The sequence below is a fragment of the Polistes dominula genome, unplaced genomic scaffold (genome assembly GCF_049000335.1).
Source record: "Polistes dominula isolate Pdom_NZ unplaced genomic scaffold, Pdom_raw_medaka contig_20, whole genome shotgun sequence".
NCBI lineage: Eukaryota > Metazoa > Arthropoda > Insecta > Hymenoptera > Vespidae > Polistes > Polistes dominula.
The window spans coordinates 1,718,533-1,736,763 of NW_028301147.1; the positions used below are offsets into that span (position 1 = coordinate 1,718,533).

The window sequence follows — 18,231 nt, forward strand, 5'->3', positions numbered from 1 at the left end:
TAAAAATCCTTCCTTCTCTTGCAAATTCAAATTGTCACTTTCGAAAAATAATTACACGTAACGATGATTGTCGAATATCAACAATAATTATATTATTATTATTATTATTATTATCGGCCAAAGGATTTACTTCAAGTTGTTTCGTCATTTAAGATAAATCTTTAAGATACTCGCGTCGGTCTCATGTTAATTAATAATTCATCATACAATTAATAATTCATATTGTAGAGTTAATTTTATTTGGAAAAGATAAAAGATAAACAAAATAATACTCAATAAAGTTTTATATATACATATATTTATGGAATGAAATATTTTATGAAAATTATCGAAAAATTAATGATTATAATGCGTTCAAATATTTTTCTAATATTTCTTTATTTCACAATCGTAATTTGATTCATCGATTGATTTATGTTAAAGAAAAATGAATGCAAATTACGATTATTAATCGCAAAAAAGTAAGAAGAAAATTAAATAATTTTTTGTTGAATACTTTTGTTTAATTTTTATGATATTAAAATGATTTGTTTAGATTTTTCGTTCTAGTTCACGATGAAACATTTTTAAAAGCTGCACCCAAAAATGAATATAAACGTATTCGATAAAAAAAAAAATGTTTCAAATGATTTAAAAGAAACAAAATAAATAAATAAATAAAAATAAATAAAAAAAAGTACACGTTTATGTGTAATACATAATATCGACACATTATACGCGATTCACAAGTAAAATGACAAATACATTAAGTATATCAACCAACCAGACCAAGCTCAATATTTCTAGATTCTTTACAAAATACATTCTCTATTAAGTGACAAAGGACTATTAAGTAAGAGAAAGAAAATTATTAAGATATTGTAAATATTAGCCTATAATTTATTTATCTATATGAATGAGAGAACATGAGCGAATGTACCACAGTAGGATAGAATAAATAATTAAAAAAAATACTACAAAAAGAAAAAAGAAAAAAATACATCGCGAATAATAAATAAAATAAAATTAAATTAAATTAAATTAAATTAAAAAAAAAAAAATTCACAGAAATAATAGAAGAAAGAAAAAAAAACATTACAAAGGATAAGAGAGCAACTCTGTGTGAGAATGAAACGTCAAATTCAGTGGATTGTGAATGAGCATTTTAGATGCTAAAAAAATGTACCTACTACGAGGACAAAAGGAATATACAATAAAGCAAACAACGTTTTCAAAGTCTTGACAATTTTTACATAACCTATTCAAATAATTATATACGTAAACAAAAAAATTGATAATTAAATTAATAAATAATACTTTAGTAATTACGATCAAATGAATAATTAAATGATATGTTTGTAGATACGTATAGATAAAAAAAAAAAAACAAATAATAAGAAAAAGTTTTTTAGTTGCTTGTTTAAATTGAAATTTACCTCCATAGATGCATCACGTGACTGCTACGTTTCAACGAGCTCCGTTAGGTTGCACCACCGCCTGCGTATCCAACCGAAGTGACGTTTCGTTTGACACGTCGTCACACGCGCCACACTTGTAACGTTACTGCGCATGCGCCGAAGTTAAAGTTTTAACAGAAGGTTACTTCGGTTTCTTACGAACATCGTTCGTGTGTCAATTCGATTATTTTCTATTAAAATATTATTCAAAATGTCTGGAAAATCAAAAGCATTTACTAAAGAGGAAGAATTATTACTTCAAGACTTTTCACGAAATGTTTCTACCAAATCTTCGGCATTATTTTATGGCAATGCACTTATAGTATCTGCTATACCAATTTGTAAGTACAATCATTGTTTTTTACAATATTTATTATCTTTAAATGTTATTTTTTAACGTATTGAAATTTTATTCTTTTTTTTATTTTTATCTTATTTCATGGTTTTACATTTTATTCAAAGTATTTGATATGGTTGACACATTTTCAAAATTAACCTCCAATTTTATTTTTATTTATTATTTGACGTTTATTTTTTTTTTTTATTTTTTTATTTGTTATATTATCTAATCGATTAATTATTTATTACAGGGTTATTCTGGAGGATTCATATGATCGATTTATATGCCAATTTGGTTTCTTTCGTATTGGTTACTTTAATAAGCACTTATACACTTGCACTTGCTTATAAGAATACCAAATTCATTCTCAAACACAAAGTATGTGTTAAAATTATATATTTTATTATATTTTCTTTTTTTTTTTAAATTAATTTTAAATTACATTTTACTAAAGTTATATTTTATAAAAAAAGATTGCAGTAAAAAGAGAAGATGCAGTTACCAAGGAAATGAATCGCAAGCTTGCTGAAGATAAGAAAATGAGTAAAAAGGAAAAAGATGAAAGGTATTAAATTCTATATAACAATTATATTACTATAATTAATAAAATTGATACATTGTTATTTATCGTTTTTTTTCTTTTTAGAATTTTGTGGAAGAAAAATGAAGTAGCCGATTACGAAGCAACAACCTTTTCGATTTTCTACAACAACGCTTTATTCCTCGCTTTTGTCATAGTATCTTCATTCTACGTTTTAAGAGCATTTTCTCCAGCAGTAAATTATATACTTTCCGTTGGTGCAACTAGTGCATTATTAGCATTGTTATCTACAGGTTCTCAATAATAATAATAATAATAATATTAATACAATAATTCCATCACTTTCATTTACTTTGTAAAAAAAACAATTGTCACCCATTTTATATATTCTTTGTTATATAAAAAAAAGAAAGAAAATTTATTGTACATAGGTAATAAATTTGTTATTATCTATAATGAAATCGTAAAATTTGAATTAAAATTACGATAAGTGATATAAATTAGATTGAAATAATATAAATGATATATATTTCTCATAATCTTTGATAAAAATTTTCTTTTATATTAAATCAAAGATTTCATCATGTCTGAAAATTATTAGAACTTTAACAACTTACGTATTTGTACTTGATTATTCATAGTCATTGACATAATTTAAAATGACGAAGCAGTAAGCACACAAGTCTTCTTTCGTTCTCTGCTTAACACAAAATGTAACGTAGTTTATGAGTCGTAGAAAAACGAGAAGATATCATACCCGGTTGTTATACGTGTATATATATATATGTATATACATAACATACATATGGACCAACGTAGACCTGTCTGAAGTTTTATACGTCTCCCGTTTAAAATGGGCAAATGGCCAATAATTTATCCACCAACGAACTAAAGTCTGGACACGTATGCTTTCGTTTAAATCGTAAGCCCAATGTTTACCCGTTTGTGATAAAAATACTAAAAATGTTTGACGCGCAACAGTACCTACTCTAACTACTTCTTCTTACGAGAAAACAAAAAGAAAAGAAAAAAAATAACAAAATAAACATTTGTTTTTATAACAACGTATTCATTGGTTTAATAATTGACCTAGATTGTTTGTAAAAAAAGAAAAAAAGAAATAATAATAATAATGTTTCATTTAAAAGAATAATCATTCGCTTGTTCATTTTTATAACGTAACAAATTTACTCACGAAAATTAATTTTAATTATTTTATTTGATATATAATAATATTAATTTAAATGAATAATCTAAGAGTAGGAAGGAAGTGTCCATCATTAGTGTAAATTAAAAAGATTATAAATCAAGAAATTCCCGTGTCTTTCAGTAAAATATTCGCATTGCTTACGAATCTGACAGGAATAAATCTCAGTTAGTTGGCTTTACTATATTTGCCATGTGTCAAGTCTTCTCACGCAATCTTGGGAAATCCATTTGCATAAACTTTCCAAAAGACTATAGCTTATTATAAGATAGATGGACGATAAAATGGTAACTTGAAACACTTGGCTGGGTATCAGTTTCAAAGTAGAGACACGTGACGTATCAAGGATATTTTTCAATATTTTCATAAACCTTTCCTCTCCTATTGTAGTCGATTTCATTTCATTATTGTAACATTAAACGAATCTTTTCACAATGTTGATGACATCATTTTTTTTTTTTTTTTAAAGAAACCTGTAAGATTCTTTGCAATATCATTAACAAGTATACACCTTGGATGTTATCCAAATGTATTGATTCAACTTCGTTAAATGCACAATTTACGAATGAACAACTTGTTTGCTTTGTTGTTTATCACATATTCATAAATCAATGGACCATTTCGAATCAACAACAACGACCGGTACGTAAACATCTCAAGAACTTGACTTGACCACGTTTTTGAATACTCACAAGCAACATTGTTCAAAACAATGCAATTCGATTTAGTCAATGAACAATATAGAACTAAATTAAATGAAAATAATACTAAAAATAGATGTGTTGGCGTATTATTAACCGATTTAAACATCAACAATACGAAAGATTAGAAAATTTAATGCAATAATTTATTCTAACACTTGTAAACATTTTAATCAATCTATTTTCTCGCGTTATTAACAATGTCGTGCATTGTGAAAATAATTCAGAAAAAGACTGACTGATGATTACTACTTCCTGGCAAGAACATCAACAAGAAAATCCTGGCAAAACAATCTAAACAGGAAAAATAATTGCTATATTTGTAAACATCATCTAGGCGCCTGTGTTTTGTGATGGTTTGTTCTAAGTTCAGGCATAATGCGTACTTGAGCAATGTCGAAAAACAACCATCAACATCTTTATCTATTTTTAGAAACATTTGTTATTAAAATTAAACCGATGCAACAATATAACATCACCATTTCAAAAATTACAACATCCAAGTTATAAACAAAAATATATAAAAAAAAAAAAAACTATTTCAATAAAGATAATCGCGTATCGTTGAAAAAAAAAAAAAAATAAAGAAATGATTATCTACCCTCCAAGTAATTCGAGTGCATCGAACACCATAAACAATTTCTACATTTTACTGTCGTTTACATTCTGTATTAGAAAAATTGTGTTTATCTATTTTCGTAACGACGAATATTCGTATGATTTCCAATAAAAAAAAAAAAAAAATCAAATTATTTCTTCGAAGTAAAAGAATAAAATTCAAATTATAAACATTTCATTCATTTATATCGTTGTTCATTGATATGTTTAAAAAAAAAAAAAAAATGATTCAAAAATGCAATGTGACTTTTGAAATATACAAATAAAATAATAAAAAAACGAAAGCAACTAAAAAAAAAAAGAAACAAATCACCCAAGAAGAAGAAGAAGAAGAAGAAACAACCAACAATTTTTCCACGAACGAGGATTTAAAAAAGAAATAAGACAACAAAATAAATATAAAAATAAGAAAGAGAGAAAAAGAGAGGGTGAGAAGTACGTGTATATGTGTGTGTGAGAGAGAGAGAGAGAGAGAGAATGAGAGGGGGTGGGTTGGGGGAAAGAGTCCTGGAAACGAGGAGGAAAATGCCAAGTGGTGGTATCAGATCCCCGAAAATAGCGCAAGCGCCCTTCCGAAAGCTCCTAAGGCCCCCCTACATAAGATAAAAGCTTTTGATTGGTTGTAACTTGCGGGGCGCGGTCCGGAACCGGTACGCAACCGCTATATCGGATCATTCGAATATTACCGCGGCAGTTCTCGCATCTCTTGACAGTGTTCGTTAAGCATTAAGCTTGTCCGTTAGGCTCGAGTCGATTAAACAAAATTAATCAAATATATTTCTATATATATATACATAAATAAATAAAAAAAGAATTATATTTTTCAAACACAATAATAATCATAATAATAATAAAAAGTAGATAAATAATAATAATATCAATAATAATCGTATAACATCGACTTTTTGGGATTAATTTAATTTTTTTTTCTTTTTTTCTTTTATTTCTTTTCTTTTCTTTTCTTTTTTAATTAATAATTATTATCATCGTCTTCGTAAATTATTTTCTAATTTATCGTCTCGATCTGTCCCGATCGTTTCTCGTTAACGAGAATTCTTGTTAATTCGTTACACGAAACAAAAAAAAAAAGAAAAACGAAATAAAAAAAAAATATATACTTATAAAGAGGAATCATTTTCGTACAAAGAGATTTAATATCGATTTACATCAAACACGATAAATAATTCTTCAAACGTTCCATAATTATAATCGAGTGTGACCGTAAATCCAAGCGTTCGATCAATATCACTGATCGTGTCGATTTTTTTTATTATAATAATATACCGAGCCTGATATATACGTATAAAACGTATATACATATAACTACATATATATATAAGATATATATATACATATAAAAAAAAAAAAAAAGAACCAAAAAAAATCCGCGTCGCCATCATGGTATGTTCAATCGATGATATCGTAAGTCGTCGCCCTGGTAACATACACGTTTTCCTATTGTCTTCTATTACTATCTTTTATTTATTTTATTTTATTTTTTTTTTAATTTTAATTTTAATTTTAATTGTACTACCTCTATCTCTCTCTTTCTCCTCTCTCACTCATTCTCTCACTATTTCTATCTCGCTATTTATTTCTATTTTACTTTTGTTTCTAATTTATTCTCTCTTCGTTATTATTCGTATGTAATTTGTTGTATTTTTTTTCTTTTTTCTTTTTTTTACGTATACATGCAAGAAAATACAATAAAAATACAAATTAAGATCTCTATTTTCGTATAACACTATTTCTAATTTCTTCTATTTCATTACTATTTGGCATGTTTGTTTCGAACAATTATGTTAATAAGTGTTTTTTTTTTCTTATTATCTATATTTTCTATTATTTGATTTCGTGTAAGTGTTCAATTTAATTTTTAATATTTTTTTTGTTTTTTTTTGGAATCTTCCTTCTATCTATTTTTCATTTCTAGTGCACGAAATTTTGTAACAAAATTGAAAACATTAAAAAGTACAAATTATTATTGTCTATCGCGAGGAATAATAAATGTAGTGAAAAATGTGTGCCATAAAAAGAAATAAAAAAATAAAAAAGAAGAGGATGATATATTTCGTTAAAGAATAAAAAATAAACGCGGGAAATTTGTTCGGAAGTAAAAAAAAATACAAAATTATGAAATTAAGAGGAAGCATGTTCGGGAGGTGCGAGGTCCTGGAAACGTGATTGTTTCTTAGGCGAATTTTTTATTTCGAAGACGTTTCTCCAATCACGATTGTGTCAATTGACAAATTTAGAAATTTTCTTATAAATAAATATTTGTCTTATTGTCTCAAAAAAAAAACAAAACCATATAAATAACCAATGGAAAAACCAAACAATAAATCGTAGAAGTGGAGAAACGACATCGAACAATCGATTATTTTTGATCATTTTTAAATCGATTAATCGTCCGAATAAATCCCACGACGCAACAAACTTTTTTATTATTATTAAAAATAATTCATTTATTTAATACTCCAAAGTGTTAATAATAATTCAATTGAATCCGTTATCGTGAAATTTGTGAAGAAAAAAAAACATAAAACAATTCATCCAAAATTTTGATAAAAAAAAAAAGAAAAGTTTACGAGTGTCATAAAAATTTTGCACGATTTTTTACCAAAAAAAAAAAAAAAAAAAAAAAAACAGAAGAAACTACAAAAAAAAAATTATACCGTGTCTTGTAATAATATGCACGTAAAAAAAAAAAAAAAGAACAATAACAAAATTTATTGGATTGAACGTAAAATAAAAAATTTGTGAATGATTGCATTAATATTAATATTAATATTAGTAATAATAATAATTATTATTATAATAAAAAAAAAAGAAAGAATTAAAGTAAAACTCTGAAAATCGTCGTCGTAAAACAATTATTTAATTAATTGCTAATTAATTAATTAATTAATTAGAAAGCATCGTTTGTGTTAGAAAAAAAGCTCGCATAACTTTTGTTGTTGCATTTCGTGGCGAGACGACGACGATGATCAAATAATATTAATCGATTATTAATTCTGATCGTTCGATATGGGTTTTTTTTTTCTTCTTATTTTACAGGCCGACGAGTTGCCAGCGGAACAAATTGCTGGTAAGTTCAAAATCAAATTATCATTCATTTTTTAATTAAACCACATCTAACCACAAGACGAGAAGATCTTTTCGTTAATTTGTTGAAAATACCAAAAAAAAAAAAAAAAAAAAAATAAAACAAAAAGTATGATACGCGTTTTACGGATCGAGTGTCTCGAATGACAAAGTTCCGGAAAATGTATCATCTTATTTTCAGTTTGGCCTGACTAAATTTAGTTGCTACTCTTTTCTCTACCTACCTAACTCCCCCCTCCCCTACCTACCTCCCTACCTCCTCCCTTCTCCTTCCCCCTTTTTCGTGTCTCGTGTTCACCCTTTTCTTCCTCACGCTTGTGTCTTCAATTTAACTCTCATATAACTAACTGTAAATACTATTTTTTCCATTAGTGTTCCATTTGCCATTGATAAAATTCTGTAATTGAAATTTTGTATTTTTGTATTTTTTAAATTAGGGTGATGTGTTGAAATGTTAAAAATAATTATTAGTAACAAAAATTATAATTTGATATAATTTATTTTCTTTTCTAATTCAAAAAGCAAAACGAAATGTAGAACCCTAAATGTAGTTTTATCCTAAATCATTTATTTAGGGTATAATTTTATTTATTTTAATTTTATTATATTAATTTATATAATTAATTACGATATATATTATATTTTTTATTAGTAAAAAAAAAAAGAAAAGAAAGAAAAAATTATGAACTAAGAATTTAATAATAACAATAACATTATTAACAATATCAAAAACGTCTCTAAACTCAGTTATCATTTTATGTTTTGAATTTTCACGTGTTTTATATTGTTGAAATAAAAATGAAAAATGTTTAACAAAAGGTATATTAAACACTTTAGTATAAGAGATAAAATATCAAATCTTAATATCTATATATATATATATATATATATAAATTACGTGTGACGTTGTTTGTCCGCAATGGACTCCTAAACTACTGAACCGATTTTAATCAAATTTTACACACTGTGTGCAATTTCATCTAACTTGAATGATAATAACATATATAATACGTTTCATATCTTTGTCTCGTAAAGTTAAAAACGTTTTTGTGTTGAAAGTTCGTTTCTCCCCGTGCCCCTATAGCACCTTCCCACCCTGATTTCGTTCGTCTTACATTAGCAGCATCATTTCAAAGGCTAAAAATGAACGCACGTGACTCTTAAGAAGTTGGTAAAGCTGGGCCAGCTAACAGTAACAGAGAGTAACGTTAAGAAACTAGAGAATTTCTAAATCGGTTTTGTAAAATCCCTTCTTCCTTCCTTCCTTCCTTCCTTTCTGCCCATCGTTCGAAGTTCATCCTGTTAACGTTGCTGCTAAAACGTGCCTCGACAAAGGTACTCGGAGTTTATTTGAGCTTCGATTCGATTGGGAGCAGCTGCTGGGTGTACCTAAGTTTAGCTTGCATGGTGGTACTCTTCTCTCTTTCTCTTTCTCTTTCTCTCTCTCTCTCTCTCTCTCTCTCATTCGTTTGAAAGATATCGCATGACGATCGATCTGAGTGAGTTCTTCTCTCTCGTCATAGTTCGTTCGAGCGTTTGAATTCAAATCCTATTGATAAAAATAAACTCCTACACAATAATATATTCTTTTTATTTTGTTTTGTTTTTCTTTTTTTTTTTTCAAAACCTCTCGTGTGAAATAAAAATAAAAAAAAAAAAAAATAAGAAAGAAAATTTATTTAAAAAAAATATATATCAAGAATCTCATAAGTTCTGATTGATTGAAGCAAATGAATTTTTCTTGAGATTGTTTTTTAAAGTATTTTGTATTTTAAATTTTGTTTTTTTTTTTCTATTTAAATTCCATCCTTTTATTTAAAAAAAAAAAAAAATAAAATAAAAATACACAGATTTTTATAAATTTTGTTTTGAAACAAATGAATCTTTTTTTCGAAATTGTTTTGCAATGCATTGTAATTTAAATTTTATTTCTTTCTATACAAACTCCACCCTTTTATTAAAAAAAAAAAAAAATTAAACCAAATATTCAGAATCTCATAATTTCTCATGATTTGAAGTAAATGAATTTTTCTTCACGCATTATTTTACAATATATTTTAATTGAAATTGTTTATGTTTTTTTTTTTTTTCTATTTAAACCCCCTCCATTTACTCTTCATTAGATTTTTGGTTTTTTTCTTCTTTCTTTTCTTTCTTATTGGAATATTTAAAAATAAAAAAGAAAATATGGTTAAAGAGACGAACGCAATACTTATAAAATAAGCATCGTAATTCAGTAATAATATTGTTTTTAGAAAGAAGGACAAAGTAGTTAAACATTTGTTTGTTTACGAACGATATAAATTATTATTATTATTATTATTATTATTATTAAATAACACGTTACATCGTCTCGTCGTTGCTTGTTGTGTCATAGAATTGCGTTCATCGTTTTGCATTGAAAATTTTCTAACACTTGTTCTCGCCAAAATCGTAAAAAACAACACAAGTTATAAAACCAAGTGAAAATATACATACACACATACACATGTAAAATATTTCTTCATAAAATATTCGACAGATTTTTGTTCTTGCGTTTATACATCGATTATTGTTTTATCGATTCGTAAAATGTGTCCCACACTATAAACTTTATTGTGCAAGATCTAAAAATAAAATAAAACACATTGTTAATTTAAATTGGTAAAAAAAAATATATATATATATATTAAAAGAAAGAAAAAGGGCTAAAGTTCTTTTTTTTTTTTAATATATTTTCTCTCTCTCTTTTCAATCTTCTTCTCTTTCTCTTTCTTACACGAGACAGTAGTAAATAAACGATGTAAACGACTATGAGCGATGATATAGAAAGCCAAATAAGCTCCGAGCCAAAATCGCTAGGGTAAGGAAGGGCATTAACATCGGATCTAAATTTGAATCTGAAGAAACGATGGCGCACTGCGTCAACATTTAGATGCTGTGCGAGGAGCTTTTAACCCGAAGACGAATACGAAAAACGAAAATGAGAAGAAAGAGAGAAAAAAGAGGGGGATGATGGTGGTGCTGGTGGTGGTAGTGGTGGTGGTGGTAGAAATAAAATACATTTCTAACAAATTCAATTTAAAATGATAATTTTTTAAATCTATAAATGTTGTTTCATTTGTTATTGTTTTTTGTTTGTTTTGTTTAAATAGTCCTTCGCAAAGCTTTCGACAGCTTCGATAGAGAAAAAAGTGGCAGCATTCCCACCGACATGGTGGCTGATATACTTCGACTTATGGGACAACCATTCAACAAGAAAACTCTCGATGAACTTATAGATGAAGTTGATGCTGACAGTGAGTAGTCATTCATTTATTATATATATTAATTAATTAATTTATATTAATTTATATTAATTTATATATACTTACGATGCTTATACTTTACACTTTGGGTCAATTTAGTATATATGGTGTCGAAATTTGGATTAATTTATATTTATATTAATAATATTAATATTTTTTTGTTATCTACAAATAATTACTAAACATATAAATTAATTAATTAAATTAATTTATGTTTATATATATTTTTTTATAATTAAATTTTGTTTCATTATAATTTCGATGCCATCTTACACACTTTGGGTCAATTTAGTATATATGGTGTCGAAATTTGAATTAATTTATATTTATATTAATAATATTAATATTTTTTTGTTATCTACAAATAATTACTAAACATATAAATTAATTAATAAATTAATTTATATATATATACATATTTTTATAATTAAATTAATTTCAATATAATTTCGATGCAACCACCTTACACACATTGTGTCAATTTAATATACTACGTTAAAATTGGAATTAATTTATATATATATATATATATATATATATATATATATATATTTTTTTTTTAAATAATATTAGTATTGTTTTTATTATTTAAAAATAATTACCAAACACTATTGTATATTTTGTATTTAAAATTTATTGTATGTGCATTTGTACTTGTATGTATTTTGTATGCAAGACCAATGCACACGTGTGCATAAGATTTGGCAAAAAAAAAAAAAAAAAAAAGAAAAAATGTGAAATAATAAAATGAAAAATAAGTAATCTGATTTATTGATTTCGTTTTCATTTTTCCTTCTATTTAGAATCAGGACGTTTGGAATTCGAAGAGTTCGTCACCTTGGCCGCGAAATTCATCGTTGAGGAAGATGCTGAAGCACTTGAGAAAGAACTTCGAGAAGCTTTTAGACTTTACGACAAGGAAGGTAAGTTAAAAAAGTAAAAAAAAAAAAAAAAAGAAAAAAAAAAAAAACTTCTTACGATCGATGAGAAACCTTTTCCTACTTTTCTTCCCTCTCTCTCTCACACACACACATACATAGACATTTTTCTTTTTATTATATATTTTTATTACTAATATTTTTATTCATGATGAATTAACGATGACGAGACGATCATATCGAAATGATTTACGTTTAATATCATAAAAAGATCTATGACGTCGTAATACTTCGGATGATCCCGATGGTTTTCGTTTTTACTTGGAAATCGGCCAAGTCATAAGAAGTAAAATGAGATAACAGAGTGAGGTTTCGAGGGGTCGAGGGGTTGATGGTTGAGGGGAAAAACGTACAGTTAGATAAATAGATAGAGAAACGTTAGTAGAGAGATAGGAAAGAAGAAATTCGCGGGAATTTAACTAGAAATGAAATGGAACACGTTACAGGAATAGCTTAACTGCATTATAGTAGACAATCTACAATAACTGGATTAAAATAGTTTTATAGTTAGTTTTCCAAGAAAATATTACATATACATATATATATATATATATAATATATATAATATTGTCTTGAAATATTATATATGATAAAAATATTCATTCAAATTATATGACTTCAAATAATTTTTAATATAATATATATTAATAAGTTATTAATATATATTATATTTATATTTATAATTATTAATATATTTTATATTTATTAATAATATATATTAATAAATTAATATAATATATATATTATATTAATTTATTATTATTATATATATATATATATATATATATCTTGTATAATTAATATAGTGCAATAACAATATATAAATGCAACATAAAAAATAATAAATTAATGTAATATAAATTAATATAAAGTATAATATAATTATAATATAATATAATATAAATATATAAATTAATTAATATAATAAATATAATATAAATATAATTATATATATTTTGAATGAATAAATAATTTTTTAATTGTTTTCTTGGTAACAGGTAATGGATACATCCCAACAACCTGCTTGCGTGAAATCTTAAGAGAACTTGATGATCAATTAACAGACGAGGAATTGGATATTATGATTGAAGAAATTGATTCTGATGGTTCAGGAACCGTTGATTTTGATGGTACGTATGATCATAATATATATATATATACATATGACATAATTAACAAAATATTTTTTGATGTTATAAAATTGTTGAAAATTACGAAAATTTGTACATATATATTTCAAGTTCAATATCAAGGACTTGGCATTCATATTATTTGTTTTTTTTTTATTTTCTGATACGCCGTAACAGCTGCATTAAGTTATTTATTACCTTGCTACTAAGTTTTCATGATATAACATATAACATATATATACTGTTGTTTAAATAAATATTATTATTCTAAACAAATGTTACTTTTGTTTCAGAATTTATGGAAATGATGACAGGAGAATAATCACGATTAATGCTGTCCGATATTTTTTTTTCACCTACCGTGAAAAATTTTTTTGTTTTCTTTTTCTTTACAAAAAAAAAAAAAAAAAAAATTAAATAAAAAATAAATTTAACAAAAAAAAACATAATAAATGTTAATATACATACATACACACACACATACAACTAAATGTTAGGATGAAGAGTATACATGAAAAAAGAAAAAAACACATAATCGTGTTAACATAATAATAATAATAATAATAAATAATAATAATAATAATAATAAATAATAATAATAATAATAATAATAATAATAATAATAATATTTTAAATATAAAAAATGTCGAGAGGAATATATTCTATTGCTATTTATATTATTCGTGCATCATGCGTTAGACGCACATGCGTGAATGTTTTATTTGCAACAGATTTACATACATATTTGTGCGTTTTGATTACATTACTGACGTCATATGCCTGCTATATTTTCCATAAACAGTATTTATTGTTGTTAATAAAAACACATTGAGAGAAAATAATAATTTCGTATAATAATTCTTGTCTACGTTTCATATCTTTTATTCCTAAAATTAGAACAAAAAAAACAAAAAGAAAAAGTATAAATAAGGATTTTTAGTAATAGATGATAAATAATAGTACATCTTCTAAATCATTTTATTCTTTCAACACATTTTGATCTTTATTTTATATAATATCATATTATTATTATTAGAGCTGCATCTCTTTAGTTGCAAATAGTTTTTTTTGTTTTTTGTCTTTTTTGCTTAATTTAAATTTGTCTAATAATAGTCGTGTAAACATAATGTAAATACTATTATACGGTTAATAAAAAAATATAGTTATACTAGCGATAGACTAGGAGATTCGATAACTTTAAGTGGCACAGTGAAGTATCCACGTAAACTTGTATTTTAAATTATCAAAGAATATAGCACGTAATTGGTAAGAAACGTGATGATAAATGTTCTATTATATATATATATATATATATAGTCTTCGACTAGATTATGCTTAACACGTAGATAATATATAACTATATTTAAAGACTATTTAAAGTTCGTCTTTTTTTGTTTTTTTTTTTGCTTTTCTTTATAATATTCATTAAATGTTCCAAAAATGCAACAAATTTTTAAATAAATCTTTGCAATAAAATTAATTAATTAATTATTATTATTATAATATCTATTGAAAATGATTTTAACTTATATATTCAAATTTGAAAAAGGATAAATAGGACGATAATATATAGTCATGGTCCTCGTATTTGGAATGAGAAGAAATTTCTCTCAAATAACACTAAACGTATGTGATGTATATATATATACGTAGTATAGTTATGATAATTTTCTTCATTTTGGTAACATGTAATCACATATTTGCCACTATTAGCAGGTAACACTTTTTTTTCCTACTATAGATATAGAACTAAGAAAAGATATTAAACTCGGCAACTATAGAATATCATCTTATCAAGATTATTTTGTTTCATATAGTGTGCATCTCGTTATTTATAGATATAGTGATATTTTTTTTCTTTTTAAGAGCAAAAAAAATATATAATATATATATATGTTTATATATTAGAAGGCGAGTTATAAAAAATAAGGAAGATATCTCACCAGAAAGTCGAGCATAAATTCTACTTTCATGTTTTGTGCTTCATACCAGAGTTTGTAGATCATCTTCCTCCAAGTCTTTATTATCGGAGGATGTAAGTAAGTGTCACATTTTAAATAAATGTGGAAATTCGTTGCTGATTTCACGTACCAATTGTTGATCCTCTTGACTCTCAGGTGTTTCCTCGCAAAATATCCTAAGTTTTTACAAAATAATAATCAAAATGATATTGTAATCACATTTGTGATATATATATATATATATATATTATATATCTTCTTATTTACCTTGTAAAACATTTTAAAAGATCTTCCGATTGATGACGATGTTCATTATAACTTGAAGTACGTAATACTCTGCGACACAATTCTAAATATTGTCTTCGCTATAATATAACATTTTAATTGATTATTTAATATATAATTATTGTAATATGTACTTTACAATATAATCTTTACCTTATCACCAGGATACATATCAAAAAGTTGTCTTAAGATAATTTCAATCAAGACTTTTACATCGTTGGTATAAAAAAGACTTGCTGTATAATCGTTATTAAACAAATCGATAAACAATTTCAATACTGAATGAGGAGGCTGTGGTTCGTGATCAAATATTCTTACTGGATCCTCTGTAATATATTACAATAATATTATTATAAATTAATATTCATATTTATTTCATTTATAAAACTTTAGAAAAATACATAACCTTCTCTGTTGAAAAGGAATAGAATTTTTTCGGTAAATATTTTGGCTACAGTTCTCTCCTTTAATGCACTTATTACTGCATTTTCCGAATTAGTAAATTGAAGATTATATGATAATATTAAATTGACGAATAAATCAGGAATTTGATCTTCCAAATCAGAATCCGGTGGATTTTCTATTAAATCCAAAAGGAACGAGACAAAATCAGATCCTAGTTGTTCTGCAAACATTTTCATAATGAAATAATCATGAAATTAATATGCATGTTAAATGTTGTATTTCAACAGATGTAATGTACTACCTACTTTACTCACCCCAATGTGTAACTGGCATTGGTTCACCCATCGAAAATATCATACTAAGCAGCAATGAAGAATAATTTAATTTCTGTACATTTCTTGGATTACTCCTCATATCTCTAAACAAATTTAGAAAAGAAACTTTCTGGTTTTGCATATGTAATATTAAATTATGCAAAACTATGTTACCTTGCTAATTCCATTGGTAATATGCTGTTTAACATAATAGTTAAAATGACAGAATCTAAACTACACATTACACCAAACGATTGCAATAATAACTGTCTTATAGTCCATCTTGGTTCCATTTGATAATACTGAATTAAAACATTAACACCATCGTATTGATCTTGTTTTAAAATGTATCTTGAAACATTTGCATCTGCATTTGTCTACAATAAAAAAAAATGATTACATAAATATACATATATATATAAAAATACAATTATATTAATAAACAAATATTTCAAGAAATTTGTTCTACAAAGATAATACCAATATGGATGTAAGTTCAGTGATGTTTTCTACTATAACAGATTCATCCTCGTAAAGCATCCAATTTCTTTGCTGAGAATCTTCTTTACGTGTAGTGAGTTCAGTAAAAATAATTTTCAGTCTACTAGCATCATATGTTTCTTCGATATTCATTTTTGATACAGTTAACGGTGTTTCTAATTGATGCAATAATGCTTCAAAATAATGATTAACACTATCAGGTAACAGATGTTGTAATTCTGACACAACAACGATGACCGCCACTTTAGACATTTCATAACTTAATTGAGTATTTCTACGAACTTTGTCGAGTAATTGATAAGCCGTTTTGGAATTGATATTACACAATGAATTACTTTTAACAGGTGAACCATTAGGAGACGTTCTTACAGTAGTATGAGAAGGACTCTTATGTACTTCTGGTGTTGTAGGATAAGCTTTTTGAATCGTCTCTGAACTAGACTGACGAGGAAAAGATTGTCTACGTTGTTCAGTTACTGACTGACGTCTACATTGAGTATTATATACTTCTCCTTGTTCAGAATTAGCATGTAGAGTAGTTTGTGCAGTTGCATAAGAAGTATTACTCTGTATAAGTCTGACATCTCCATCTGAATGAATACAGGTAGCAGGAGGAACAGTTTCTTTGGTTGGTGTAGTATTTCCAAAATCAGGAGCCAACGGTGCTTGTCTCTTATGACTCGGTCCACCTTGTTTTTTATTTAAAACTATTTGTTTTCTTCTCGCTAACAAATTACATAACAAATCCTGCTTATGCGTATCACCGCTTTTATTAATTTCTGATTGCAGTGTCAATATAGATCCATCCAAGAAGTCGATTAAAAATTGTGGCTGTACCTGATGATCAGCGGGTGATTAAAGAAGAATTGGTGAAAGTAGATTCGAGCATGACATGAGACATACCTTTTTGGTAGTGACATAATTGGATGGAATATATCCAACTTGAGCTTTACTATTCACTACTTGCCACCAATTTCTTTGCTTGGTATTTGTCTGATGTAATATGAAATGATCCCCTTCACGAAAGCTAAGAGTTTTGGCGAATGTAGCCTCAAAGTCGTACAATGCCTTAAGCATCTCATAATTTTCTAAATACGATTAAAATGAATAATATTAAAAAAAATGAAATCACATAAACAATTAAATAAATATATGTATATATATATATAAGATAATTGAATATAAAGTAAAATATATAAATGAATTTGTAAACTCACCTAACCTCGCATTATTCTCCCCCATCGTTTTGAATAGTTAAATGCACAGCACACTTTCGCCAGGGACACACCCAAATAAAAACTAGACAGACAGGAAACTACTCGGCGCAGGCTACGAACATTTCACTTTCAATTCTGCTCGACATAATAGTTTTTCTTGCTCCTTTTCGTAGATACACACACAAGAATAAATGCATTCGAAGATTTCGAGAAAGGAGCCCCCTCTATAACTAACAACTTAAATC

The 18,231-nt window shown here is 26.2% G+C and overlaps 3 protein-coding genes across 5 annotated transcripts; 2 read left to right on the forward strand and 1 right to left on the reverse strand.

The window, feature by feature from the left end:
* The first annotated feature begins 50 nt into the window (after window positions 1-50).
* On the forward strand, window positions 51-2,651 carry LOC107066081 (translocon-associated protein subunit gamma). The gene is made up of 4 exons (XM_015320343.2): window positions 51-1,777; window positions 2,027-2,154; window positions 2,250-2,341; window positions 2,423-2,651. The coding sequence occupies exons 1-4, from the start codon at window positions 1,648-1,650 to the stop codon at window positions 2,619-2,621; spliced, it is 549 nt and encodes a 182-aa protein (XP_015175829.1). The 5' UTR covers window positions 51-1,647; the 3' UTR covers window positions 2,622-2,651.
* A 2,922-nt stretch (window positions 2,652-5,573) lies between these two features.
* Window positions 5,574-13,747, forward strand: TpnCI (troponin C type I). 2 transcript variants are annotated; one of them, XM_089177302.1, is made up of 6 exons: window positions 5,574-6,265; window positions 7,901-7,931; window positions 11,083-11,226; window positions 12,039-12,158; window positions 13,172-13,303; window positions 13,597-13,747. In XM_089177302.1, exons 1-6 carry the CDS (start codon window positions 6,242-6,244, stop codon window positions 13,623-13,625), a joined length of 480 nt encoding a protein of 159 aa, XP_089033428.1. In that variant the 5' UTR covers window positions 5,574-6,241; the 3' UTR covers window positions 13,626-13,747. The 2 variants fall into 2 exon arrangements, with proteins under 2 accessions (XP_089033428.1, XP_089033429.1); XM_089177303.1 differs by having other exon boundaries at window positions 5,574-6,244.
* Window positions 13,697-18,188, reverse strand: LOC107066115 (NCK-interacting protein with SH3 domain). Of its 2 annotated transcripts, none has more exons than XM_015320428.2 (9): window positions 17,992-18,188; window positions 17,673-17,857; window positions 16,749-17,606; window positions 16,443-16,645; window positions 16,269-16,372; window positions 15,956-16,174; window positions 15,703-15,875; window positions 15,532-15,629; window positions 13,697-15,440 (listed from the first exon to the last, which is right to left on the reverse strand). In XM_015320428.2, the coding sequence occupies exons 1-9, from the start codon at window positions 17,996-17,998 to the stop codon at window positions 15,350-15,352; spliced, it is 1,938 nt and encodes a 645-aa protein (XP_015175914.1). In that variant the 5' UTR covers window positions 17,999-18,188; the 3' UTR covers window positions 13,697-15,349. The 2 variants fall into 2 exon arrangements, with proteins under 2 accessions (XP_015175914.1, XP_015175913.1); XM_015320427.2 differs by having other exon boundaries at window positions 17,987-18,187.
* Between the last annotated feature and the right edge of the window lie 43 nt (window positions 18,189-18,231).

Coding starts and splice junctions, on each gene's coding strand:
- LOC107066081 (XM_015320343.2), top strand. CDS start 1,648: ATGTCTGGAAAATCAAAAGCATTTACTAAAGAGGAAGAATTATTACTT. Junction 1,778..2,026: donor AGTATCTGCTATACCAATTT/GTAAGTACAATC, acceptor TATTTATTACAG/GGTTATTCTGGAGGATTCAT. Junction 2,342..2,422: donor AAAAAGGAAAAAGATGAAAG/GTATTAAATTCT, acceptor TTTTCTTTTTAG/AATTTTGTGGAAGAAAAATG.
- TpnCI (XM_089177302.1), top strand. CDS start 6,242: ATGGTATGTTCAATCGATGATATC. Junction 7,932..11,082: donor GCCAGCGGAACAAATTGCTG/GTAAGTTCAAAA, acceptor TTGTTTAAATAG/TCCTTCGCAAAGCTTTCGAC. Junction 12,159..13,171: donor TAGACTTTACGACAAGGAAG/GTAAGTTAAAAA, acceptor TCTTGGTAACAG/GTAATGGATACATCCCAACA.
- LOC107066115 (XM_015320427.2), bottom strand. CDS start 18,011: ATGGGGGAGAATAATGCGAGGTTAG. Junction 16,646..16,748: donor CTGAACTTACATCCATATTG/GTATTATCTTTG, acceptor TTTTTATTGTAG/ACAAATGCAGATGCAAATGT. Junction 15,630..15,702: donor ATATGTATCCTGGTGATAAG/GTAAAGATTATA, acceptor GTTATATTATAG/CGAAGACAATATTTAGAATT.